This window comes from Colletotrichum gloeosporioides (assembly GCF_011800055.1).
Source record: "Colletotrichum gloeosporioides strain Lc1 chromosome Unknown consensus_70, whole genome shotgun sequence".
Taxonomy (NCBI): Eukaryota; Fungi; Ascomycota; class Sordariomycetes; order Glomerellales; family Glomerellaceae; genus Colletotrichum; species Colletotrichum gloeosporioides.
This window is the reverse complement of record NW_025544715.1, coordinates 33254-59675: the sequence shown is the minus strand read 5'-3', so window position 1 is coordinate 59675 and position 26422 is coordinate 33254. Positions and strand designations below refer to the sequence as shown.

The following is a 26422-nucleotide window of genomic DNA, read 5'->3' as shown; positions in this document are numbered from 1 at the left end:
GATGTGATACTGCACAGCCTTTCGGCTGAGAGCATCGCAGTTCTTCCACGGCCGGAGGGGACCCCAGCAACACCGAGATTCGAAGGCTCCAGCTGATCCGAGGGGGGCGAAAGGAAAGCCGTTGCCCAATGCCACAACTCTCCGGCGTAAGTGCTGTCTGTACTGCGGTATAGTACGGATAGGACATGATTCCTTTAGCAAAAGAGATCAGACGAAAGCAGAGCTGCTATGTCATCCAGGCGATCGACACGCACGGAAAATTGTAGTTAATCCCCCCATAATTAAAGTACGGGCGATTGCGCTGCTGGCAAGTCTGCATCGACACATAAGGTAAGCAAGGAGGCATTGAAATGAGGAACTCCACCACGCGAAGCCCTGGACTCATAGCGATTTGTAGCGGGAGCAAGCCAGATCGTTCGTGGGTCGTCTTCTGGGGAGGCACGGCCGCGCGCGGGAAGCACGGAGGATGGGCATGGTCTATCTAGGGCGTTTGCATACGAATTGCAAGGTAAACATAGCATGTTCTAGGTTTGGATGTCCAGCACATGGTCCACCCCCCAATTTGAACGAATGTCTCGGTCAATGTCGACGCTTGGATACGAGACAGACTGATGTAGTGCGATCTTTTGTGGACAAAGGACAAGCAAAAAGTGTCTCTCTCGAATCAAGTCGCGTGGCTTGAAGGCCAAAGGGACAAAGGAATGCACGAATACCCCTGAGTGACGCCTTGCCAAACAACCAACTTGAGTGAGATGGAGGGCCGCCATCAGCCGTTGTCGGATGCCCACAGGTCCGTAGCGACGGTCGACTTTGCTTTCCTAGTGCGACTTTTCCATGTATTGATGAGGGCTAGGACGAAACCATAGTTCCAGGCGTTGACCTGCAGCTCGACTGGTTTTTAGCCCGACACTCGCAGACTGGTTGGCTGGGTCTTCGGCTGTTGCTGAAGGCGAAGTACTGATTCAAACAGAAGGGGGATAATGGCATGGGACGGGATGGAAGAATTGAGCGCATCGCGTCTGTCGATAGGGGCTATGACGTCAATTCGTCGAAGAGCAAGCGGAGCAGTAGCGGACGGAAGTGCCGCGAGGAGTCGATTCGCAATCGGCAATGCTACCTCTTTGGACGGAGGTGGTATCAATCTCCCTTTGATGCCGACGTTTTTCCAACGAGACGTGATGGACATTGGTCGCGGCACCCATCCGTCGTCCTAGGGGCTACAAGACACGGCGTGATCGAGATCAGGATTGAGCAGGCAGCACCCAGGGCGAAGTCTCGGGCGCAAGGTTGTATTCGTAGAGCGGCTGGCGCTGGTAGCGGGGCACGCTAATTGGCAAGGTGACAAGACTAAGGTGCAAGAGACGAGTGAGTGCCGCGTGAGAGGAGGAGTCAGCATGCAACTACAGGTACTAGAGTGATATTTCTTGCTCGAGTTACTGGTGACGAAGTGGGTGGGTGGACGTGTAAGGTGATGACGGCATCGTCCACTACACAACCGTTCAGCGTCTTTGCCGGCATCTGGCAACAAGTGTACTCAGAAAAGAAATGACAGACATTGGGAGGGGCCGACGCTAAGGCAGCTCAGCGCTCTGGTCCACGCTGGTTGACTCGTTCGAGGCCGGTACCTGCATCCGACAACACATCCTGCCCAAGTGGGCTCACCTTTGATTACCTAGCCCTCCAACCCCTCCTCTGTGCTGTGCTTCTTCGTTCCTCCGCCCGTGGTATTCGCCCCAACGGATACAGCCCTCAAAACCTCCGGACCCAAGCCAGCGAAGCCTCGATCCAGTGGATGCTGCACTTATGTGTCTCCTCACACTGTGCCCTGGCTCGCGAAGGGATCGCAGGTCTTTTGGAAATAAATAATGGGTCATCATAGAAGACAACGCAAGTTGCTTTGTTGAAGGCGGGCGAACGAGGGGCGGAGATGGCTGCCAAGCGGCCTTAGTCAACCATCAGTCTGACGGTCCGCCGTCTCCGTGGTTGGGAGGTGTTGTAATCTACCCTTTCTTCGAACGCATTGCCCACTCACACACCAGACGGTCTCTACTGCTACTGCGCACATAAGTAGTGCACAAGTGGGGATCGGCCGAAATACTGTCAGTTAGGTAGGCAGGTGTGTTCCAAGATAGGTAGATCAGGATGTTCGGGTGCCAAGAAGAGAGCAGAATACTCTCTAAGTCCAAATCTGGATGGTGGCGAAGCGAACCACGACACGAGCTGCAGGCGCGAGCAGCAGGGCGCTGTACGGACCACAATACGAGCGATGCAAGCCGGAACAACGAACAAGCTCGTGTCCGTGAAGAGTGTTGGGCCTGCGAAGCCACATACAACAGACACATCAGATATCCTCCAGAAACTGGAAGACGGATACCCACGCTGATTCGCTGTCAACAACTATTGGTGGCTGGTCTTTACAAAACCTGCTTTTTCTTGTCTGCGAGGCTCCCACCATTTATAGTGACGATTACGTCTGACCTTGCGCCCGGGCGTGTTAACTAACTGTGCTGAATTTAACCACATCTCCGATTGCGAGTTGCAGCTGGCAGTTGCTCAGACGGAGGGTCATAACCGGAACGGTTCAACTCAATTGCGTATCGAAGACCGAAAAGCCGGATTTCCTGAGCCCAATCTTGGACATACGGCATACTGCGGTACCAGTTCTGATAGGACCAAACACACAGACGTGCGGCTCATGTCGTAGTGCGTGCGGTACATGCTTTTCAACGCGCGATGTGTTGAGATGGGATGCAAGGGAAGCCATATCAGTAAACCTCCATCTGCAACGGCCTGTGGCTTTCTTGCGTGTTGTCTTGACTCTTGAGAGCTGATCCAAATTTCGCCGTCCTCATTCCTCAATCTCGAGGGCTGGGGGTAGGTTGAAATGGGCTGACATGAAGTTGAGGTGAAGCGAGGCGAGGCGAAGTGAAGCAATCGTCTCGCCTCGACTTCACTGTCCTGCCCAAAGAATGGCGAGAATTTCGGTACGGCTGTGTATGCACGGAAGGCGACGGGAGGTGTCTGGGATGGGATAGGTACTGGGATGCATGCTCTGTCTGAAGCGGCGTGTGACGCTCTAGCAAAGGACCAAGGATCAAATGCCAAACACCAGACGCACCCGCGACGAGACGAACCCTCTCTTCCTATAGCGGTAGCCAATCGCCAAACGGTCAGGTCGCAAGTTGGAGATGACCTTGGCGTGATCCTGGTCCACCAAGTACCGGAACGTCCGGCCTCTTGCTGAGGAACCCAGGCACCTCCCCTGATTCCCCTTGCCATGAATCTATTTGTCCGCCGTGCGTGGCTACTAGTCCCAAGACAGTGACATGCTGTGTCAGCGGCCAATGAACAGGACTAGACTCAAGGCAACTGGAAAAGACGCACTGTGAAGCAGTGATCCTTGGACTACGACCGGGGCACCGTGGGCGAGGAGCCTCTTGCTGTGCCTTTGCCCGTCCAGATGCAGATGCCATTTAGCAGATGGTCAGAACTCAGACAACAAACGCTAAGTCTCTACCGGCTGGCAAGGCCAAGCCTCGTTGGCGACGCGTTGTGTCCTTGTCGGTCGTCGGTGAAATACGGATACACCAGGCTGGTCGGATGCTTCAAGACGTATCAAGATCAACTCAGCCACAGGCAGACAAATGCGACAGCACCATCGGAGGTCAACCTAGCTAGTCACTCGCGTTAAGGACGATGACAGGAAAAAGTCAAAAACGTAGCAGCGGAAACCAAAAGCGTAGAATGCAGGAAAAAAAAAAGGAAGAAAAAAAAGTCATGTCCGAGTCGGTCCAAGNAAAAAAAAAAGGAAGAAAAAAAAGTCATGTCCGAGTCGGTCCAAGGAATGTTCGAGACGGAAGCGAGAGAGTGGCAATGGTGCGGGTGTTGTGTTGTGTTGCCAGATGAGCTCAGGAACAACGACGACCACATGGTGGGTGCTGGCACTTGGCACGCCTGGCAATGAAGGGAACGTCAGGCTGTGGGCCTTTCCTCGGACAGTTTGCTTCGTCCTAAGGTACCTCCTTGCTACGTATCTACCTTGAGTGTACGCGTACTGCGTAGTAGGTACGCACATAGTGTAGGTAGTGTTGTGAGCCGGTGGGGCCGTGCCAAAAAAAGCCAATGGTGCCCCCCATCGTTCCAGTTCCTCCCGGCTTTGCTGCCCTGTCACCCCCCCTGTCCAGGTCCGAGGCATCCCATCCCGTCCCTGCTTTGGCACTGGCGCTGCCACTCCAAACCCAATGGCTCCCTTGTGATGGAGGACGGTGAGTGCTTGAATGCGATACTGCGCAGCAAAATTGGCATGCAATTCAACACTTGCGAGTGTGACATGGCGAACAATCACCAGACTTGGCTGGCTTACATTTCCTCAGCAACCTCAGCCAGATTCAACTCACCTAGATCGTACCGAGTGTGTGCATTTTGACGGATGACGCATCTCTTCTACAAAGTAAATTCGCATCTCGACTCACCTCATTAAGGCATCCATAGACTGGTATGCACTTATACAGTGTGTGATTGCAGTATCCCCACCCAGCAGCGCGACACACTACCTTAAGGTACGCTGTCAGCCCCAGTCCCCTGCCCAGCTGGACCTAGTTTTGGAAGTTTTTTGATTCGTACTGTGTACTCAAGTGATAGTAATGGAGGTGCCTTACCTAATGTAAGGTAGGTACGGACACTGCATAGTAGGCAAGTAGGTATGGCCAGTCAGCGCTCAGGCACGCTTCGCACTGCCACTCCATCGACAGAACGTCCGAAGACCCCGGTACTCTTTCAGACGTGCCCCACCTGCGTTGTGTACATTCCTCCTGGGCTTATCCTTGGACAGGATCGGCTTTCTGCGACTCCATCCCGCCTCCCCGAACATGGACTCCAGTGTGGGTGAGATTATGATTCCGGCCCATGCTTGTTGCTGCTCACACTGCTGCCGTTGCCGCCTGCGCTGCCATCCCTGTCTTGCCAGCTGCAAACCGTGTCTCCTTTTTTCGTTGTAAGCAGGAAACTACCTACCTATCCAGTGAGAAACGGCGACGCGGGTCCAACCAAAAAAAAAAAAAAAAAAAAAAAAAAANAAAAGGGGGGCGGGGGCCCAAAAAAAAAAAAAAAAAAAAAAAAAAAAAAAAAGGGAAAAAAAAAAAAGGAGACACGCTGTGCGCCTTCTGCTGCTCCATGTCCCTCCCCTCTTCCCCCAGTGTAGCACCCATTTTCTAGTGACCCAGCCTCCTCAAGCACCGTCATTGGTGAAGCATCCATCCTCTCCTGGCCCTCTGCTTTTTACCATCTCATTTTCCGTATCGCCCCCCCTCCCCCCTCCTTCTACATATGCTATTTTCCAATCCCTCCCTTAGCGCCTACAGTTTGTACCTCACCCCCTTTTGTGGCCTAGTGGCGTGGGCGTGCTTGTGTAAAGGTACCTCGCCGTGCCTACTTTACCTCCTTAGCTCCTGCTGCTGCTACTGGTCCTGCTGAGGTACCTGACCGCGCCGCACTTCCTAACTCACACCTTCCAACCGGTTCGCACCTTCCATCCAGCCCGTGTTCCGTCACCCCTTTCTTTCTTCTTGACAACTTCCACCTTAATTCACCACACTCGTTCTGAGACGACTGAGGAGGCAGTCGCGACAATAGGAAAACAAACCAAATCCAAAACGTCAACTTGCGTCTTGTCAATCGCTTCACCTCTCTACTTCTCGTTGGCAGAGTCGGCCAAGCGTTCTGCCCTTCGACGCAACACACACAAACCTCCCGACGCTGGCTCCCAACCCCCTTTGTTACTTCTTCCAACCAACCATCACCAAGCCAATCGCTTTATTTTGCTTCCGTAGTCTCTCAGCATCCTCCGAGCTACTGTAAGCACTCGGTCTTCTAATTTGGACGACTGTCGTTATCACCTTTTTTTGCTGTGCCGGCCACATCAGTCCAGGCTCACAAAACCCAGCCTCTGGCTCATCTCTCACTACTCCCGCATCCAACCTCATGAGTCTTTGACGGTCAGTCAGAATCCCCTTGGCGCGAATGCGACTTGTTTCTTCCTACGACCCCAACCATCATGCCCCACGCAATCGTCGACGCGTTTTTACTGACTTGCACCAGATCCCCGCCTAAACAATGTCTGGATACCCAGCTGGCGGCGGCGGCGGCGGTGGTGGCCACCACGACTACGATGATGGCTACGGTCAACAAGGCCGCGGTAACGGCGCCAACGGAACTCAGCAAACCGATTCGTACTACCAGGATGACCAGTACTACGACCAAAACGGTTACGATGATCGTGGGCATCACCAGGGCAATGATGGTTACTATGACGAGTCGTATGCTCACACATTCCTCCGCACTTGTCCTCAATTCAACTAACTAAGTGATTCCCAGTGGTTACTACAACGCCGACCCGAACAATCCGTACCACCAGGAAGGTGGCTACTACGAAGGCCATGATCAGTATCAAGACGACTACTACAACGGCAATGCCCAGGGTGGTTATTATGACCAGGATTACAACCAGGGCTATGGCTCTGGTGCTCGTCGCCACGGTTCTGAAGATGATTCCGAGACGTTCAGCGATTTTACGATGAGATCAGACATGGCCAGAGCGGCAGACATGGACTACTACGGCCGCGGCGATGAGCGATACAACAGCTACGACCAGGGCGGCGCTCGTGGCTTTCGGCCCCCGTCATCCCAGATCTCGTACGGTGGAAACCGTTCTTCCGGTGCTTCGACACCCAACTATGGTATGGACTACGCGAACATGATGTCTGCCGCATCCCGAGAGCCGTACCCAGCCTGGACGTCGGATGCTCAGATTCCCCTCTCCAAGGAGGAGGTTGAAGACATCTTCCTTGACCTAACTTCCAAGTTTGGGTTCCAGCGTGACAGTATGCGAAACATGTACGACCATCTTATGACGCTGCTGGACTCCAGAGCTTCCCGCATGACTCCGAACCAGGCTTTGTTGTCGCTTCACGCCGACTACATTGGAGGTGACAACGCAAACTACCGCAAGTGGTATTTTGCCGCCCATCTGGACTTGGACGATGCCGTTGGTTTTGCAAACATGAAGAAGGGCAAGGGCCTGAAGCGAAAGGCCAAGAAGAATAAGAAAAAGGGCGAAGCCGACAACGAGGACGAAGCTTTGGAGGATCTTGAGGGCGATAACAGTCTGGAGGCTGCTGAGTACCGCTGGAAAACTCGCATGAACCGCATGTCCCAGCACGATCGTGTACGCCAGCTCGCTCTGTACCTGCTTTGCTGGGGTGAAGCCAACCAAGTCCGATACATGGCAGAATGTCTCTGCTTCATCTTCAAGTGCGCCGACGACTACCTCAACTCGCCCGCATGCCAGAACCTGGTCGAACCTGTGGAGGAGTTCACTTTCCTTAACAACGTCATCACACCCCTCTACCAATTTTGTAGAGATCAGGGTTACGAAATCTCTGACGGTGTCTATGTCCGCCGTGAGCGTGACCACAACCAAATTATTGGTTACGACGATTGCAACCAGCTGTTCTGGTATCCCGAAGGCATTGAAAGGATCGTGCTTGGCGACAAGACACGTTTGGTCGACATCCCCCCTGCCGAGCGGTACCTCAAGTTCCAGGACATCAACTGGAAGAAGTGCTTCTTCAAGACCTACAAGGAGACTCGTTCTTGGTTCCATTTGCTTGTTAATTTCAACCGCATTTGGATTATCCACTTGACCATGTTCTGGTTTTACACCTCCTCCAACGCCCCCAGCCTGATCGTCGGATCTTCGTACGAGCAGCAGGTCAACCAGCAGCCCTCGACTTCCAGACAATTCTCCATTGTTGCCCTCGGTGGTACCATTGCCGCTCTCATTCAAGTCTTGGCCACTCTCGCAGAGTGGGCTTACGTCCCTCGTCGCTGGGCTGGCGCGCAGCACCTGACAAAACGCTTGCTCTTCCTTATTCTGATCTTGGTTATCAACGTGGCGCCTTTTGTCTACGTCTTCTTCATTCCCAACCCGAACGAAGAAATTGCGAAGATCCTGGCGATTGTGCAGTTTGTTATCGCGCTGCTCACCTTCCTCTTCTACTCGATCATGCCTCTGGGCGGTCTCTTCGGAAGCTACCTCACCAAGAACTCCCGCAAGTACGTCGCCAGTCAGACCTTCACAGCCAGCTACCCGCGCTTGGCTGGCAACGACATGGCCATGTCCTACGGTTTGTGGGCTTGCGTTTTCGGAGCCAAGTTCGGAGAGTCGTATGTCTACCTGACTCTCTCCTTCAGAGATCCTATTCGATACCTGACTATCATGCAAATCGACTGCTTGGGGGACAAGATCTTTGGTGATGTCTTGTGCAAGAAGCAACCGTTCATTCTCTTGGCTCTGATGGCCTTCACTGATCTGATCTTCTTCTTCCTCGACACCTACTTGTGGTACGTCTTGGTCAACGCCATTTTCTCGATTGCCAGGTCTTTCTACATTGGTTCATCGATCTGGACTCCATGGAGAAACATCTTCTCTCGCCTTCCCAAGCGCATCTACTCCAAGATCCTTGCCACCACAGACATGGAGATCAAGTACAAACCGAAGGTCCTCATCTCCCAGGTCTGGAACGCAATCGTCATCTCCATGTATCGAGAGCACCTTTTGGCCATCGACCACGTCCAGAAGCTTCTTTATCATCAGGTTCCTTCTGAGCAAGAGGGCAAGAGGACTTTGAGGGCCCCGACCTTCTTCGTTTCCCAGGAAGATCACTCATTCAAGACGGAGTTCTTCCCCACTAACAGCGAGGCGGAACGTCGTCTGTCCTTCTTCGCTCAATCCTTGTCCACGCCCATTCCCGAGCCCCTCCCTGTCGACAACATGCCGACTTTCACCGTCATGATTCCCCACTACAGTGAGAAGATTCTTCTTTCTCTCCGTGAGATCATTCGTGAGGATGAGCCTTACTCCCGCGTAACCCTTCTCGAATACCTCAAGCAATTGCACCCTCATGAGTGGGATTGCTTCGTGAAGGACACCAAGATTCTCGCCGATGAGACTTCTCAGTTCAATGGTGACGGTGAAACCAACGAGAAGAATGAGAAGGATACCGCCAAGAGCAAGATCGATGACCTGCCCTTCTACTGTATTGGTTTCAAGTCTTCCGCACCCGAGTACACCCTCCGAACTCGCATTTGGGCCTCACTCCGCTTCCAGACGCTCTACCGCACGATCTCCGGCTTCATGAACTATAGCAGAGCCATCAAGCTTTTGTACCGTGTCGAGAACCCCGAGGTTGTTCAGATGTTCGGCGGCAACTCTGACAAGCTCGAGCGGGAGTTGGAGCGCATGGCGCGCCGCAAGTTCAAGCTGTGTGTTTCCATGCAGCGTTTCGCCAAGTTCAAGAAGGAGGAAATGGAGAACGCCGAGTTCCTCCTTCGCGCGTACCCTGATCTTCAGATCGCCTATCTCGATGAGGAGCCTCCAGTCGCCGAGGGCGAGGAGCCGCGTTTGTACTCTGCCCTCATTGATGGACACTCGGAAGTAATGGAGAACGGCATGCGCAAACCCAAGTTCCGTATTCAACTTTCTGGAAACCCCATCTTGGGAGACGGCAAATCCGATAACCAAAATCACTCCCTCATCTTCTACCGTGGTGAATACATCCAGCTTATCGACGCCAACCAAGACAACTACCTCGAGGAGTGTCTCAAGATCCGCAGCGTTCTCGCCGAATTCGAAGAAATGAAAACGGACAACGTCAGCCCTTACACCCCTGGTGTCAAGAACAAGGTTACTGCTCCTGTTGCTATCCTTGGAGCCCGCGAGTACATCTTTTCGGAGAACATTGGTATCCTTGGTGATGTTGCTGCCGGAAAGGAACAGACGTTCGGTACACTCTTCGCTCGTACTTTGGCCCAGATTGGTGGTAAGCTGCACTATGGCCATCCCGATTTCCTCAACGGTATCTTCATGACGACTCGTGGTGGTGTCTCAAAGGCTCAGAAGGGTCTGCATCTGAACGAGGATATTTACGCTGGTATGAACGCACTTCTGCGTGGTGGCAGGATTAAGCACTGCGAGTACTACCAATGTGGCAAGGGTCGTGATTTGGGTTTCGGCTCCATTCTCAACTTCACGACGAAGATCGGAACCGGTATGGGTGAGCAGATGCTCTCTCGCGAATATTACTACCTGGGAACCCAGCTCCCCCTCGATCGCTTTTTGTCCTTCTACTACGCCCATCCTGGTTTCCATCTCAACAACATGTTCATCATGCTTTCCGTCCAGATGTTCATGATCTGTCTGCTCAGCTTGGGAGCCCTCCGCCATGAGACAATTAAGTGCGACTACAACCGCGACGTTCCCATCACCGACCCTCTCTTCCCCACCGGCTGCCAGAACACGGACGCTCTCATGGATTGGGTGTACCGCTGTATTCTGTCAATTATCTTCGTGCTGCTCTTGGCTTTCGTGCCACTGGTCGTGCAAGAGTTGACGGAAAGAGGATTCTGGCGCGCTGGCAAGCGTCTCGCCAAGCAATTCCTTTCGCTCTCGCCGTTCTTTGAGGTCTTCGTTTGCCAAATTTACGCCAATTCGGTACAGCAGGATCTCTCGTTTGGCGGTGCTCGCTATATCGGTACCGGTCGTGGCTTTGCTACTGCCCGCATTCCTTTCGGCGTCCTTTACTCTCGTTTCGCCGGCCCGTCTATCTACTTCGGATCCCGTTTGTTGATGATGCTTCTCTTCGCCACTGTCACCATTTGGCAAGCTGCGCTCGTCTATTTCTGGATCTCCCTGCTCGCATTGGTCATCTCTCCGTTCTTGTACAACCCCCACCAGTTTGCGTGGAGCGATTTCTTCATCGATTACCGCGACTTCCTGCGATGGCTATCCCGTGGTAACTCGCGCTCCCACGCCTCTTCGTGGATCGCCTTCTGCCGCCTTTCTCGTACCCGTATCACAGGTTACAAGCGCAAGGCTCTGGGTGACCCCTCTGCCAAGATGTCATCTGACGTGCCCCGAGCAGCGATAACGAATCTCTTTTGGGGCGAGATCTTGACTCCTCTCCTTCTCGTGGCAGTCACTGTCATCCCCTACTTGTACATCAACGCGCAAACTGGTGTCACCACGGACAACAACCCCGGCAAGTCAATCTTCCCGACCAACTCCCTCATCCGTGTTGGCGTTGTGGCCCTCGCCCCAGTCGCTATCAACGCCGGTGCACTGATGGTCTTCTTTTTCATGGCTTGTTTTATGGGTCCTCTCCTCAGCATGTGCTGTAAGAAGTTTGGAAGTGTCCTCGCGGCCATCGCTCACGGTATCGCCGTCATTGTGCTTCTCGTCTTCTTCGAGGTTATGTTCCTCCTGGAGTCTTTCAACTTCGCGCGAACCCTTCTTGGCATGATCGCCGTAGTAGCCATCCAGCGTTTCATCTTCAAGCTCATCATCTCCCTGACGTTGACGCGTGAGATTAAGACGGATCAGGCCAACATTGCATTCTGGACGGGCAAGTGGTACTCTATGGGATGGCACTCAGTTTCGCAGCCTGCCCGTGAGTTCCTTTGCAAGATTACGGAGTTGAGCATGTTCGCTGCCGACTTCGTCTTGGGGCACTTCTTGTTGTTCATCATGTTGCCGGTGATTTTGATTCCCAAGATCGACATGCTGCACTCGATGATGCTCTTCTGGCTTCGTCCTGGGTAAGTGTTTTGCTTTCTTGTCTCGATGCGCACCATTGCTAATAAACCTTACAGCCGTCAAATCCGCCCGCCAATCTACTCGATGAAGCAGTCCAAGTTGAGGCGCAAGCGTGTCTTCCGATACGCCATCCTTTACTTCACTCTGTTCATCGTTTTCATGGCGCTCATGATTGGTCCTGCCGTCGCCGGGGACATGATCCCCACGTCATTCTTGTCCTCTCTAAGCGGCAAAGACCTGGCGCTGGTGCAGCCTAATTACGAGAAGGACAACACGCGCAACGAGACGGAAACCGGCACGGGCGCGGCAGACTACTCCGGAGCTGGCCTCACCGTCTCTACGGCATCAAGAAAGGCAACAGCCACCAAGCGTTCCGAGAGAGTTCGCTTGTTTTAATTAGGATTGTACCATAAGATGAATAGGAATCCGCAAGGAAGCGTCGCCGCAGAGGAAGGAACCCAGACTAGTGACGAACGCGGAGGTTGGGACCCGAGCAGCATTGACGGATTTTTAATGTCCATTGTCTGGCGTGTTTTTTTGTCTTTCCACAGTTACCTATTCGTTTCTCCTTTTCTTCTTTTCGTTAGGGCAGGGAATATGGCTGGCAAGGGATCACGGCTTTTAGACCTGCAAACTAAGTATATCGTCAATTGCCCAGAATAAGACTGGACGGGCGTATAATCGAGTTACGTTGCGTTCAGCATAATGGCCCTGTGCCTCGACGAGTGGCGTTTTTGACTCAATTTCATTGCCGCTGCGCCATTCGTCAGGCACAGTATGTGGGCTAGTTGGCAAATGAGGATGTAATGAATAAGCTCTGTGGACTGGGTCGCCAGCAGTGATGAGTTGTCCAGAGGCTAGATTGCGTGGGTGACCTTGACTTCAATGCTCGTCGCCCCTGAAAATGAAGAGCGGGGCGGCCCAATGAGAGAGAAGCGTCAGAATTTTTGGCCAGGGGCGCGCACGCTCGGGGAGCCACCGCGTCACAGGCCTTGTCACTCGTGCACCTGAGATGTGCTCACGGCCCTCAGGCAATGCACTTACTCCTCCAATTGCTAACGAGAGAACTAAGAATACCTCAACGGCAGCAAGGTCTGTCAAAATTCGCATGTGCGTTGCTGCCAGTCACCCGTCGCCCGCTGCACTTGCCTCAAGGCTGTCTTACTAAGGTAGCATCCCCGAACTCGAGGCTCGAGGCACCTCAAAGGCTAAGTCGACCGCACCACTGATTGTCTGTCACCTTGGGTACCTGCCCACCTGGAACTTTTGCGGCACACACCGACCCTTCCGCCAACACCAACCTGTCGTTCTTGCCTACAAACCCCGAAGCGACCAGCTGCCCTCTGTCTGCTTGCTCCCGTCGCCGCGCTGCATACCATCACTGGATTTGGGGTCCTTCGTCCCGTCGTCCTCCGTGTCTCATCCTCCCGATCTGCCCGTTGTTGCACCCCAGATCAACGCCCACCCCCATCATGGACGCCAGCGAGGTCCAGGCGATGGTGACCGACTGGCTGCGCGATGCCTCCGCCGCCTTCCAGAAGGTCCCTGGATCTGCTGTCCTGATCCGCTACATCCAGTCCAGCTACCAGAACGATCCCATCCGCTCCGGCATCGAACTAGTCCTCTTCATCTTCTTCGTTCGCTACCTCCTCTCGCCCTCCTATTCCACCCAGAAGCAGAACTTCATCAAGCTGCGAGACGACGTTCGTGGCGCCCACTGCTCTTAAGCAATTGCGTGAAGCAATTGCATCACATGCGTCTGGCTGATCTGGCGTTCAGGAAATTGATGAGTTAGTCGACGACTGGACTCCCGAGCCCCTGGTTCCTCCTCAAAGTGCACTCGAGGAGATGGAAAGCGAGCGCTTGCCCGTTATTGTTGGGTATGAGCACACTTCCCTTTGAGACTGACGCAGATCGATCTTTCTAACAAGCCTTAGACCTACCGGACCCAAGACCAAATTGGCAAGCGGCCGCACCGTGACGAACCTCGCTTCCTACAACTTCTACAACTTCAATGCGAATGAACAAATCAAAGACAAGGCCATTCAGACGCTGCGCACCTACGGAGTCGGTCCCTGCGGCCCTCCCCAGTTCTATGGCACCCAGGACGTGCACATGAAGACCGAGGCAGACATCGCGGCATACCTTGGTACGGAGGCTTGTATCGTCTATGCCCAAGCCTTCTCTACCATTTCCAGCGTTATTCCGGCCTTTTGCAAACGTGGCGATATCATCGTGGCTGACCGAGCCGTCAACTACTCCATTCGAAAGGGTCTTGAAGCATCTAGGAGTACCATCAAGTGGTACGCACATGGCGACATGGATGACTTGGAACGTGTCATGCAAAAGGTTGTCAAGGACCAGAGGGGAAAGAAGTTGACGCGCAGATTCATCGTGACCGAGGGCTTGTTCGAGACGACAGGTGACCACGCTGACCTTCCCATACTCGTGAGTTCCTTGGCTGGGTCTTGGTTGTCGCGATACGCAGGCTAACGGAGTGGGTGTAGGTCGCTTTGAAGGAAAAGTACAAATTCCGCATCATCTTGGATGAGACATGGTCGTTTGGCGTCTTGGGCCGGACTGGCCGTGGCCTCACTGAGGCACAGAACGTCGACCCGTCTCAGGTAGACATGATTGCAGGCTCTCTTGCCGGCCCTTTGTGCGCTGGCGGTGGGTTTTGCGCAGGAGCCAAGGACGTTGTCGAACATCAGCGCCTTACTGCGGCGTCTTACACGTTCTCAGCCGCCCTTCCTGCTATGTTGGCCGTGACAGCGAGTGAGACTCTCAGCGTGCTGCAGTCCAACCCTGATATCCTCACGCAGTGCCGTGACAACATCAAGGCAATGAGAGCACAGCTAGACCCACGCAGCGATTGGGTTTGTTGCACAAGCTCGCCCGAGAACCCAATCATGCTTCTCGTGCTTAAGCCCGAGGTTGCTGCGGCGCGAAAGCTGACGAGGGAGGACCAGGAGCGTCTCTTGCAGGAATGCGTTGATGAGGTGAGTTGTTGATGTCTCGAGGTTGTCTGCTACTAGACACAACGCTAACGCGAGCCTTTGTGGCTTTCAAGGCACTTGCGAATGGTGTTCTGATCACGCGACTCAAGAGCATGGCTATTGCCAACAACCTAGACCCCAAGGACAACAGCTGGAACATTCAGCCCGCGCTCAAGGTTTGCGTTACATCGGGACTTCCAAAGAAGGACATTGAGAAGGCGGGCGTCACGATCAGACACGCAATCACGAAGGTCATGACGCGAAAGTCGAGCTCCAAGTCATCATAGAAGATTCAGCACACAGACGGCTTCAAGCACTTAGAGTGATGTGTATTGAAATACACCGCGTCGAACCGGCGTGAGGCGGCTCATGTGGTCTGAGTCTCTTCGTCAGGTTCAGCTGAGCTTGGTTGGAAGGGATATGGAGGACGCAGGGCAAGCGTCGTTGTACACTTCTCTTTCACTGTTCTCAAGGCCGAGGCTTGGAATCCACGAGAAGCGGGTTCCCGGATACCCCGCATCTGACTATTTCATGTAATGAAACGAATATACTAATACTTGATAACAATACAGTATACATGCTGTTCGTCTGCGGCGCAGCTGTTGAAACGAGGGAAACATGCTGGTGAACCAAGGACATTGTGGTGCGTAGCAGCAACTCCAGCCACATCTGGCGACGTTGGACATTATCCGGATCTCCTCCCCCCCCTTCCCCCCTTCTTTCCCAGCCCTGTGCAGGCAAAGAGAAGAGGATGTCTGACCTACGCAACGTTCTAGACTCAACGACTGATGATGGTATCAGCCATTCTTATCAGTCAACACCCCATGGGATGGGACAGCAGCTGGCTTCGTTTTTCTGTGGTCCTGGTCACCCGGTTGGTCTCCCATTTGTGGCAGTCGTGCAGCTTCTCGGAAGTCCGTGATAGGAGGCGCCTCGGTCAAGGCAATGGCCGACCGAGCCTGGAGCTGCGAAGGCTCCTTTTTCCTCGAGAACTTGAATGACGCGAGCCTCAATCGAGTTGTCTGCGCAATCTTGCATCGATGTGCTGACTTCCATGCGCATGCGCAGCTTCATTCTACCCCCGGCCTTGGTTTAATTGTACCCGTTGCCGACGAAGCATCGCGACATCACTCTTTCAGTAAGGGGGAACCAGTCAATACTCATCACCCATCCGCAAACCACGTATGTGCATCATCGCCAAACCACTTCTCCGTATGCTCTTCACTGCAAGTGCCTGTGCATCATAAAATTAGAAAGCATTCATTGCCACGGATGCAAGTGAACGATGACGTCTCAGGCATGCCGGCATATTCATGTGGGCATCCCAAGCTAGCCTCTATCTGCCCGTGGCATAGGATACCGCCAATTCTTTCATTCCTGGGGGCAGATTTGCCTCGGTCCCATCTCAGTCGTTCTTGTACATGCGTCAAGTTTGGGGTTGAGACCGGTCTACGATCTTGATTGTCTCAGCCAACTGAGCCGCCAGTATGCCAAACAAACCGAGTTACCAAGGTGAGCCCCACGACTGAGCTTTTATTCTCCCTCTGCACAATGTCCAATTGTCTTGCTCCCTTTCTTCGTTTGCTCCGAAGTTCCTGCACTATACTGCACTTGCAGGCATGACCAGCATTCCTTCCCCAGTCGATCGTCTCCCTCCATTCCCTCCTTCCGGTCCGACCCCCATGACCTTCATCTACCGCCGTTCCTGCACCTCTTGGTATTTGCCAAGACTCAAGGATGGCCCTCCAACTGCTCGAGTTGCCCACCGATGGCTGGCAAGCTCTACCTGGCTGCGGAATATTTGACTGTCACGCTGCCACCTTCGGCTGGTCATTGTCCTATTTCTTTGCCTTAACCTCATCCCTTCTGTCGGATCATCGCCGCTCGCTGCCGTTGACGTCGCGTTGCCCCAAGCTGTACCTACAGCATTTCGTTCCTTTCAGCCCGTGTTGGCTTGTATTCCAGTCACTCCTTCAGAACTATACAATTCTTGACTTTCCTTCACCTCAATTAACTTACCTCGAAACCAGACCCGACTCGTTCCTTTCAAAGTCGAAAACGGCTTTCCTCCTGATCGACGTCGTCCGCTCAACTTGAGAATCGTTCTCTGCGCGTCTCAGCTGAGGACCCTCACTTGAAATCCGCCAAGTCCTCGAGAAAGACAATATGAAGTCCGCAGGCCTTTCATCAGTTGTGCTCTTTGCCTTGGTCGGCTTGTCCAGCGCTCATCCTCAGGGTAAGGAACGTGTTATACTTGTTCGCCCTAAAGGTGCTGACATGCATATCCAGGCACTAGAGATGTCAAGGGAGCTATACGGCCCGGTAGGATTGTTGTCACTGAGACATCGCTGAAGGAAGCCACCGAGGCTCCTCAAGTCGTCGTCTACGTCAACGAAGAGGGCACTCCCTTGACCACCACCACTGAAACAGTTCGGTTCGTACCTGCCAGCAGGGCCCTGGATCATGGAACGAAACCCGCAGGTCTTGAGACTCGCTCTGGTGCCGCTTCTCCTGAAGCTGTATACTCTGGCCACGTCCCGGGATATTCGAAGACGCCTCTTTCCTCTTCACTTCCTCTCTCACCGTCCTCTTCTTCATCGCCATCGGCGTCTGCCTCGGCAAGTCGCTACGGGATCGCCTATGCGCCCTACACGGCGTCAAATGATTGCAAGTCAGCGGCTCAAATTGCGGCAGACTTTGCTGAGTTAAAGGGCAATTACTCGGTCGTTCGCATGTATGGTACCGATTGCGAGCAGATTACTAAAGCCCTTCCAGCAGCCAAGAATACAGGTCTCAAGCTTATTCTCGGCCTCTTCGATATTGGCCCTATTGAAGATCAGATTCAGACGATTGTCACGGCCATCGCCGGCGACTGGTCTTCTATTGACACCGTCAGTGTTGGCAATGAGCTGGTAAACAGCGGCAAGGCCACTGCTGCGCAGGTCATCGCAGCCATGACAAAGGCGCGGACGCTTCTCCGAGCGGCGGGGTACGCTGGGCCCGTTGTCACTGTCGACACCTTCATGGCGGTATTGACCAACCCATCTCTGTGCGACGCGTCAGACTACTGTGCAATGAACATCCACCCTTTCTTCGACAAAAATACTGCGGCCAAGGATGCTGGGCCTTTTGTGACCAGAATAGTAAGCCAGGTCCAGGCGAAGCTCTCAGACCGGAACAAGCGCATCGTCTGCACAGAGACAGGTTGGCCGTGGCAGGGAGACAGCAACGGCGCTGCGGTACCTGGCGTCGGTGAGCAGAGGCTGGCTGTTGATTCAATCAAGGAGGCGTTCGCAAGCCACCCAGGGGATGTCATTCTCTTCTCGGCCTTCAACGACCTGTGGAAACACTCTGATGCCAGCACTTTCCACGCAGAGAAATACTGGGGAATCGGGGGAGTTTTGTCTGGTTAAATAAGTCGATGCAGCCACTCGTTTGGCTCTGGCTGCGGGCAAGCCATGGACGACGAGAAGAGGTTCGGCTGGGCTGATGGCGATGAACCAATTCTCTAGCATATATATTCGTATTGGCTTCCATCTCCATATCCCAACCGAAGTATCTGATGAGTGATGTCCAGGCAAATGTTGCTCAGCCGCTCTTGATCAACACGGCTTAATTTCGGAATGAGAGTAGATGGGACGACGGAAACACGCTACTGTGGACCCGCCCGGAGCTGTTCCTCGCATGATTTGCGCCATTGTGTGGTGGTGATGGCCCGGCGGGCTGCTGAAAGCTCCGAGAACCCTCCTGCCATTCTGTTCAAATATTGAGCCTACCACACGTGGCCATTGGCTGTACGCTGGCACTCAAGGTTCCAAGCTTATGCAAGGCACCTCGACATACTATATCCGGCCTGCCAAGTTCGCCGACACATCTCCAGGATCTGGCATCTGAGCCAGCAATATGCGGTGAATAGCGGCCACGAAATACCGCCCTGATCCCACCCATCCACCACTTTTTCGAGATTCCGGTTCTGTCTTGTCTTCTTTTACTTCCGGTTTTTATTTCTGTTTTTCTTGGAAGAACAGAAATCACATTTCGGCCTTTCCCCCACCACCCTCCCTCCCTCTGCGTCTCGGCGACAAAAAGCTACCCCTGCCAATCTGTCCTGTCAATCGTGCACGTTCGTTCAATTGGTTTCGAAGCTCGCCATCAGTCCCTCCCATCTCCACGCATCACTCACATCTGGTGGTTCGACAGTAGCTTCGAAGATCACAATGGTTGGCTTTGCCGCCGCCGGAGCTGCCGCCACGGGCGAGGGCAATCGGGAAACCCCCAGAAAGGAAAGGGAATACCCGTTCATGTCTCGACGCCAGGTCGAGGGCCTGATTGCCCATGGACGCACGATCACAATCGTCGACCAGTTTGTTCTTCGGCTCGATGGATGGTTGGCCTACCACCCTGGCGGTGACAAGGCCATTCAACACATGGTCGGTCGAGATGCCACCGACGAGGTCACAGTGTATGTTCATCCCGCGGAGAGCTCTCTTGCAAAGTCCTACCTTTGACGCTGTTGAGACTGACGCATACTTCTCCAACAGGCTGCACTCACCCGAAGCGAAAGCACAAATGAGCCGGTATCGAATTGGTAGGATTGAGGGGCATTGGCGGAACTTTGTCCCTCCCATTCAGGGTGGCAAGTTCAGATCTTTGGAGGAAGGCGACCCAGAAATCGACGATGCGGAGGAAGACGTCTCGCTACGCTTCTTCGGTCCCTCATCTCCCAGTGACAGCTCGCGGGAGGCTTCCCCGGTCTTCGATACCACCGACAGCAGCGTGCGGCAACGACGAGGTGCGGCTCAGAGCCCGAGCTCTGTGTCGTCGGCAACTTCGGACTGCGGCGACGAGGAAGATATGGACGGCACTGCGTTTCTAGATTCGGAGACTCGCAAGAAAATCAATCTCGATCTTGACAAATATCCACCCCTCGACGACGAGACCCAAACCGAGATCGTGCGCAAGTACAGATTGCTGGATCAGCGCATCAAGGATGAGGGTCTTTACGATTGTGACTATCGTGCATACGCCGTCGAAATGACCCGCTATACGCTCCTGTTCGTTGGCATGCTGACCTTTTTGCGTTGGGGCTGGTACGTCCCGAGCGCGGCCTGTCTAGGATGCTTCTGGCATCAGCTTGTATTTTCAGCTCACGATGCTGGTCATATGGGCATCACGCACAACTTCCACGTCGATACGTGTATCGGCATATTCATTGCCGACTTTATGGGAGGCCTTTCCATTGGCTGGTGGAAGCGAAATCACAACGTCCATCACATCGTTACCAACTCACCCGAACACGACCCGGATATTGAACATATGCCTTTCTTCGCCGTATCCCACCGCTTCCTCGGCAACTTGACATCGTCTTACTACGAGCGCATAATGACATACGACGCTGCCGCCAAATTCTTCCTGTCGATGCAGTCGTACCTCTATTACCCGATCATGTGCTTCGGCCGTTTCAACCTTTACAGGCTCTCCTGGGACCATTTGATTTTCAGGCGCAGCCCCAAGAAAGGCATTGCCTGGTGGCATCACTGGCTTGAGGTGGCTGGACAGGTTTTCTTCTGGGCCTGGTTCGGCTACGGTGTCGTGTACAAGTCTATCCCTAACAACTGGGACCGATTTGTTTTTGTGATGGTCAGCCACATTCTGCAGTCGCCGCTGCACTGTCAAATCACGCTATCGCACTTTGCTATGAGTACCGCCGATCTGGGCCCCCACGAGTCGTTCCCTCAGAAAATGTTGCGGACGACCATGGACGTTGATTGCCCGTCATGGCTGGACTTTTTTCACGGCGGGCTGCAGTTCCAGGTTGTTCATCACATGTACCCTCGTATTCCGCGCCACAACCTGCGCAAGACGCAGAGATTGGTGCAGGAATTCTGCAACGACGTGGGCATTCCTTACGCCCTGTACGGCTTCGTAGACGGCAACAAGGATGTCATCGGTCGCTTGGCCGAGGTGTCCCAACAAGCTGCCATATTGGCAAAGTGTCAAAAGGCTGTGGTCAAGAATGGTGATATCCTCGGTGGACACCACTGACAGACTGCTCGTACGACTCTGGCCCCTCGCTCCCCCAACCGACATGTACATACAATTGGGTTAGCGCAGCTGTGACCGGTGTGGGATATGAAATGAACGAGAGGCGCATGTACGCAGAGCCTGTAGCGCCCAGCTAGATCGGTCATAATGTCTAGAACGAGATCGATCCGATATGTGTGACTGTATCGATGTTGCATGGCATGGAATTATTCCTCCGATCCGATTCGCTACACCCGTCGGAGACGGCCCTCTCCTCCGCCGCACCCACATGGGCGGGCATCATCTTGAACCGGAGCGCGTGTTGTTCGTTTCTTTTCCCGGGCGAGGAGAGGATTGGCGCTAGGACAGCAAGCAAGTTCGTCGAGCTGCAATCGTCAATGTGAAAGCGCCAATCTCTTACGTAGCCAATGGCCATTTGGCTAGATGACACGGCGGTGAACTTTGCATCATGATGAACCCACACTTTTGTCCCTCACTTTTCCTCTCACCCTCTTGTACAGACGGCACACTTGTGTTCCGATTTTTCGCTCCAATCAAATGTGTTTCGAGCGAGACTGAGTTAAATGATTCTCTCCCAAACCCCTGTTTGGCTCTGAGGCCATCCGCGATACCGGCCTCCACGCAGACACAAACGCGCGCGCAAGCAAGCATGCCATCGATCCGCGGGTGCCATCCGATGCGATGTATGCACGATGAACTTGTGAAAGGTCGCACAGGAACCACACCACGTACCTTGTAATATTAGAGGAAAGAACGTCGGGAGGGTGAAAATGGAGAAGGAGGAAGGTGGCATCCAAGGGGACTACTGGAAGCATTGTGGTAGAGAGACTGCATAAAGGGGTCTCAGTGTCTGAAGAACAACCATTTCCTATAGCCAGGACCATACAGCTAAGCTACCGGCGAGAGACATGAAGTATGGACAGGGAGACAAGGGCTGTCGATTATGGTTCCCGCCCAGGCCCTGGGCCTGCTCTCCACCATCCCACAACGGTACCACAGAGAAGCAGACGGCGGATGAATCTCCTTGAGGCCTGAGACATGGACCTTTTAGTGCCCCCCACAGCTACATGCCTAGAAAAGGATTAATATGCTAGCTAAGCTACGCCACTAGTTAATATACTTAAGTTTTGCAGTGAAAATAGTACTTTTTAAGTACCTATACTTCTACTAAAATAAGCTAATATTTATCTACTTTTTTTAATAGCTATAAGTTAACCTTATTCCTTAACTTAAGTCCCCTACCTACTTACTTATAATACTACTATAATACCCCTACTTACTCTATATTAAATTAACCCTAAAAAATCTCTAAAAAATAGATAATATTTACTATAATAATATTATTAAGTTATTTAATAATTATAATAGTAATTTTAATATTACTAATAACTTTAAGGATCTTAATACCTCTATATAGCGCTATATACTAATTAGCCTTAGTGTTATTAATAACCCTTACTAGTTGCCTACTATAAGAGACCTTAATAAGATTAAAGTAGGTATATTAATACTACTATAGGCATATTAGTTACTACCTCTACCTCTAGGTAAGTAAAATCTACTGCTAAACCTCTAGCTAGTTATTCTATATAATGATAATATAGTATAGTATAACCCTTATAAGCTTTGCTCTCTACTAGGTATATAGTATAATAAAGAGCTTCTAGACCACACTAATAATATACTATATTATAAACTTCTTATAGAGTACTTTAAATATAAGATATATCTACCTCTAGACCTCTTGCTACTATAAATATAGTAAAAATTTGTTCCTAAGTAGATAGCTAAGTAGTAGGTATATTAGACTAATAAGAAGTTAGAGATATATTAATATACTTATAATCCTACTAAAGTAATAAAAAACCCTACTTAAGTATCTTATTAGTCTTAGCGTATAACTATAGTAGAGATATATATCTTTTTAGGTATACTTATCTATATAACTATTTATTAAGAGAGTACCCTCTATAACTACTAGATTAAGTATAACTACTACCTTCTTTACCCTATTAATTATTAACTCTCTTATAACTGCTTTAAGTAGCTATATTATAACTTTTCTACTTATAACTCTATCGCTAAGCCTCTCTATAATATATACCTAACGATATATAAAAAGGTTACCTACTAGAGTAATTAGTTATAGTTAGTATTAATATAGCTGTAGTTACTTAGCGTCCACGTTACTATTAATAAGAGTATAATCTGCTACTAAGGCTGCTACTTTAATATTTAGTATATATAAGGTAAGCTTATACTTATTAGCTTTAAAATATAGGTTATTAGGGAAGCTAAGTACTTTTTTTAGTAGGCTTAATATATAAATAAGGGTTTAGTAATCTCTCTACTTATATACTTACTAATAGAGACTAAAGAGCTTACCCCTATAAGAGCAGTTATTACCTATCTCATCCTATTACTACTAATACCCCTAAACTAGTGCTAGTAATACTACCTTTTTATTAATAACTTATTTACTTTAATTAACCTACTTTAATACCTCTAGTGCTGTAATATTATTACTATAGGTACTATATATAACGCCTAGTATAGTAGGGTTAGCCTAACTCTTAATAAGCTTAGAAGCTGTAATAGTAAGGCTAAAAAGATACCTTAAGGCACTATTTACTATAAAATAACTAAGAATAGCATAGTCTATTAGCTTCTATTTAAGGATAGTTCCCCTGTTTTAATAGTAACTATAGGCTTCTATAGCTTTAAGTATACCTTCCCTAGGCTCTAAAAGAGGCCTCATAGTAGTATAACTTATACTAATATATTATAAGCTTCCTTTAAAACTTATAATACTATTATAGGTAAGTTATTAATTATATATATAAAGATACTGCTCTTCCCTTAGTTTTACTATATATATAACTAATATATAAATGCTATTAATATTAGCGATCAATATAGAGCTAATAGCTACTATAAACGTTATATACGCTATAGTAGCTACTAAGTATTAAATTTTAACTTTAACCTACCTATTAGTGTTACTAATACCTACCTAGCCTTCTATAAGGCTTAATATAATACTTATATATATTATAATAGTAGTAAATAATATACTTAGACGTAAAAGCGTTTTTAATAACACCTCTATAAAGAGATTATAACTATATATAGAGAAGTAGTAATCCTAAGCTATAAGTCTATAACTATAAAAAAAGAGCTTTCTACCTAGCTAAATTATAACTTATTAATATTACTAGGGAGGAGGTAGTATATATAGTATTTTTTAATATATAGGTATAAAATGCTTAGTAAGAAGGATATTAATATTTTATTTAGTAACTATAGAATAACCTCTAGGTATAAGTAGTATAGTATAGTATTTTATAAGTAAGAGTACTAGGATACTTAGTATACTAGAGAGGGGGCTAAATATAAGTAGCCTAAGTTAGGAAGGATCTATAGCTAAATATAACACTTTAATTAGACACTTCTATAGCTATTTCTCACGCTATAAGTGTCTTTTGCTGATATACTGTGGAGTCTGAGAGCCTCTGAGGGCCTCTGCTGACTGGCTATACCTAATGGGATCTAAAAGGTCCATGTCTCAGGCCTCAAGGAGATAGGGGCCAACGGTTTGTCCACCGTTCAGGGGTACCCCGTGAGAATAACCGGAGGTTGAGCCGCGAGTGGCGGGCGATGGCTACAGCTGGCCATCTTGTCATCGCCGTCAGTAGTGTACCCCAAGATCTCTTGGCTGCAGTCACGTTGATGCACCTCATCGGAGGGATGCGGAACAGCCAGCCGTAGGGAGGGCACTTGGGAGCAGTCTCGAATCCGCCAAACCTCTGATGTCTTCCATGTTGTGAGATACTGTCAGAGTCATGCAAGAAATCAGCGTTCTGGGCGACTCCCTTGCCCCTCACTGGCAACCAAACACCTTCCTTCTCATAAGGGACAGTATTGGAAGGCGTCACTGTCCAGGGTACCGGGGGCCTCGAGACAACATGGGGAACAGGGTTTGGAACTGACGGGAACTACGCCGTGTCCAAGCCCGTTGCCTCAGACCCCTACCATACCAAAAAGACTCGCCCGACATGTGTCGTGCATCTGGACCGGGATACTCGAGCCTGCTCTTGCTCTGAGAGGTCATGTGGGCGCGTTGCTGTTGGCTAGAGATCGTACAGGATGAAGGTTCCCCGGCATGTCATGAGCAGAGCCTGGTCACGAGAATAATTATGGTCAGATATATATACATATACATCTGGCTGGAAAAGTATAAAGGACTGAGTCCTCTAGGGCAAGTTCAAGACGGAATCACAGCTCCAGATACTACTCTTCTTATACTTCGAGACAACATTGCACCTGTCGAGACTGTGGTTTCTGAAGCAAACAAGCCACAGTCTTGCCGTGTACTTCTTGAGTCGTTTCTTAATCCAAAGATATACCCTCGAAGAGGAAAACGAGACGGTCACCTTGATTGGTGGCTCTGAGATCAGGCTTGATTCAATTCTTCGCGTACGAGCCAGAATTTTCCAAAGACTATTGCCTTGAGCTTCTATCAAGCCCTCAACGATGGGAAAGAGCAAGATGGACGACGCAGCGGCTGCGCGTATCCGCAAAGCCCGCGGTGACAAAGTAAATTCCCCGAGGATCTTGTGCCATGAGGTGGACTGCCTCAAAGAAAGACAGCTAAACATGATAGGATGACTTCGCTAAGCGTGCCACTATGGCTGCCCAGGCCAATAGAGACAGGGAGGTGTCAAGTAGAGAGCAGAAGGGTGGCTACTCGGGCAGCGGAAGTAGACAGGAAGGGGTAAGAAAGAAATAAAACCCCAGGCCTCTTCAGAGCAGGCAGGGCAAGGTACGCCATCAGGATACAGTAATGATAGATCGGAATGCAGTTTGCACGACCCGTCCCAGGTCCAGGTCTGTCGGTAGTAAATCAATTGCTAAACCATGAACAAGCAGACGACTAACAGAAGAGAGAGGTTCGATGAAGGATATGGGAAAAGAAAGCTGGGCAGGGCAGGTACGGTGAGTGTCTCTGGTGGGTTGCACATTCCACGAGGGGTATGGCGGAGAAGAGAAAAGAGAATACTGAAACGAACAGTTAGTTCACCGGTCTCGGTGATGGCTTGCGCGAGTCGTGGGAGAAGAGAGGACAGAGCAAGATGGATAAGGACAAAAACCAGGGTTGCTCGAAAATGACTGGGACGAAGAAAGACTGAGACGACCCAAATGGCTGGAATTTCGGGGGAGTCCAAATCGGACGTTAATAGCCAGGATCAGTGCTGTAAGATAAACTAAAGGAATGCCGGGGTCCGCCAGATGGTAGAAATTGCCATTGGCCGGGAGGAAGAAGATCATCACATACAGGGCCTTTGGGGGCGCCGGGGCCAAATAGGTGCCTAGTGTATGCTGTAAGTGGCGGAATGAGGAGACACCATTCAGACATCTTGACATCTTGTGAGGGTGTGAGGGTGCGCGGGTGTGTTGCAGCCCGGAAGAGAAGGCTCTGGTCCCCGACTGCAAGACGAAGAAGCCCCCATAGATATGACGGACGCTACGTACGGGCGTAAGGCGGCGCCTCATGCGATTGAGAGGCCGTTGCCGACAGTTGGAAGCATCCTGATAGCAACTTACGGGGTGCGTTATGGAAGGAGGGCGTTGAGACCAAGGAGGAAACTTGGGGCCCATCAAGACAACCCATCAAGACAAAAGAAACGTTTGGGTGGAGTGAGGCTTTGTGTTGTGAGAAAAGAAAGGTGAT

At 51.0% G+C, this 26422-nt stretch overlaps 4 protein-coding genes across 4 annotated transcripts; all 4 read left to right on the top strand.

The window, feature by feature from the left end:
* Window positions 1-6111: 6111 nt before the first annotated feature.
* On the top strand, window positions 6112-12046 carry GCG54_00010132 (1 3-beta-glucan synthase component FKS1; the record flags this gene model as incomplete). Its single annotated transcript, XM_045410063.1, has 3 exons — window positions 6112-6314; window positions 6373-11652; window positions 11707-12046. 3 exons carry the CDS (start codon window positions 6112-6114, stop codon window positions 12044-12046), a joined length of 5823 nt encoding a protein of 1940 aa, XP_045260230.1.
* Window positions 12047-13122: 1076 nt separating this feature from the next.
* GCG54_00010131 (Serine palmitoyltransferase 1) lies at window positions 13123-14933 on the top strand (the record flags this gene model as incomplete). Its single annotated transcript, XM_045410062.1, has 5 exons — window positions 13123-13353; window positions 13430-13530; window positions 13588-14098; window positions 14158-14649; window positions 14721-14933. The coding sequence occupies 5 exons, from the start codon at window positions 13123-13125 to the stop codon at window positions 14931-14933; spliced, it is 1548 nt and encodes a 515-aa protein (XP_045260229.1).
* A 1879-nt stretch (window positions 14934-16812) lies between these two features.
* Window positions 16813-18059, top strand: GCG54_00010130 (Cell surface mannoprotein MP65; the record flags this gene model as incomplete). The annotated part of the gene is made up of 2 exons (XM_045410061.1): window positions 16813-16882; window positions 16936-18059. The coding sequence occupies 2 exons, from the start codon at window positions 16813-16815 to the stop codon at window positions 18057-18059; spliced, it is 1194 nt and encodes a 397-aa protein (XP_045260228.1).
* An 804-nt stretch (window positions 18060-18863) lies between these two features.
* Window positions 18864-20691, top strand: GCG54_00010129 (Delta 8-(E)-sphingolipid desaturase; the record flags this gene model as incomplete). The annotated part of the gene is made up of 2 exons (XM_045410060.1): window positions 18864-19108; window positions 19188-20691. 2 exons carry the CDS (start codon window positions 18864-18866, stop codon window positions 20689-20691), a joined length of 1749 nt encoding a protein of 582 aa, XP_045260227.1.
* Between the last annotated feature and the right edge of the window lie 5731 nt (window positions 20692-26422).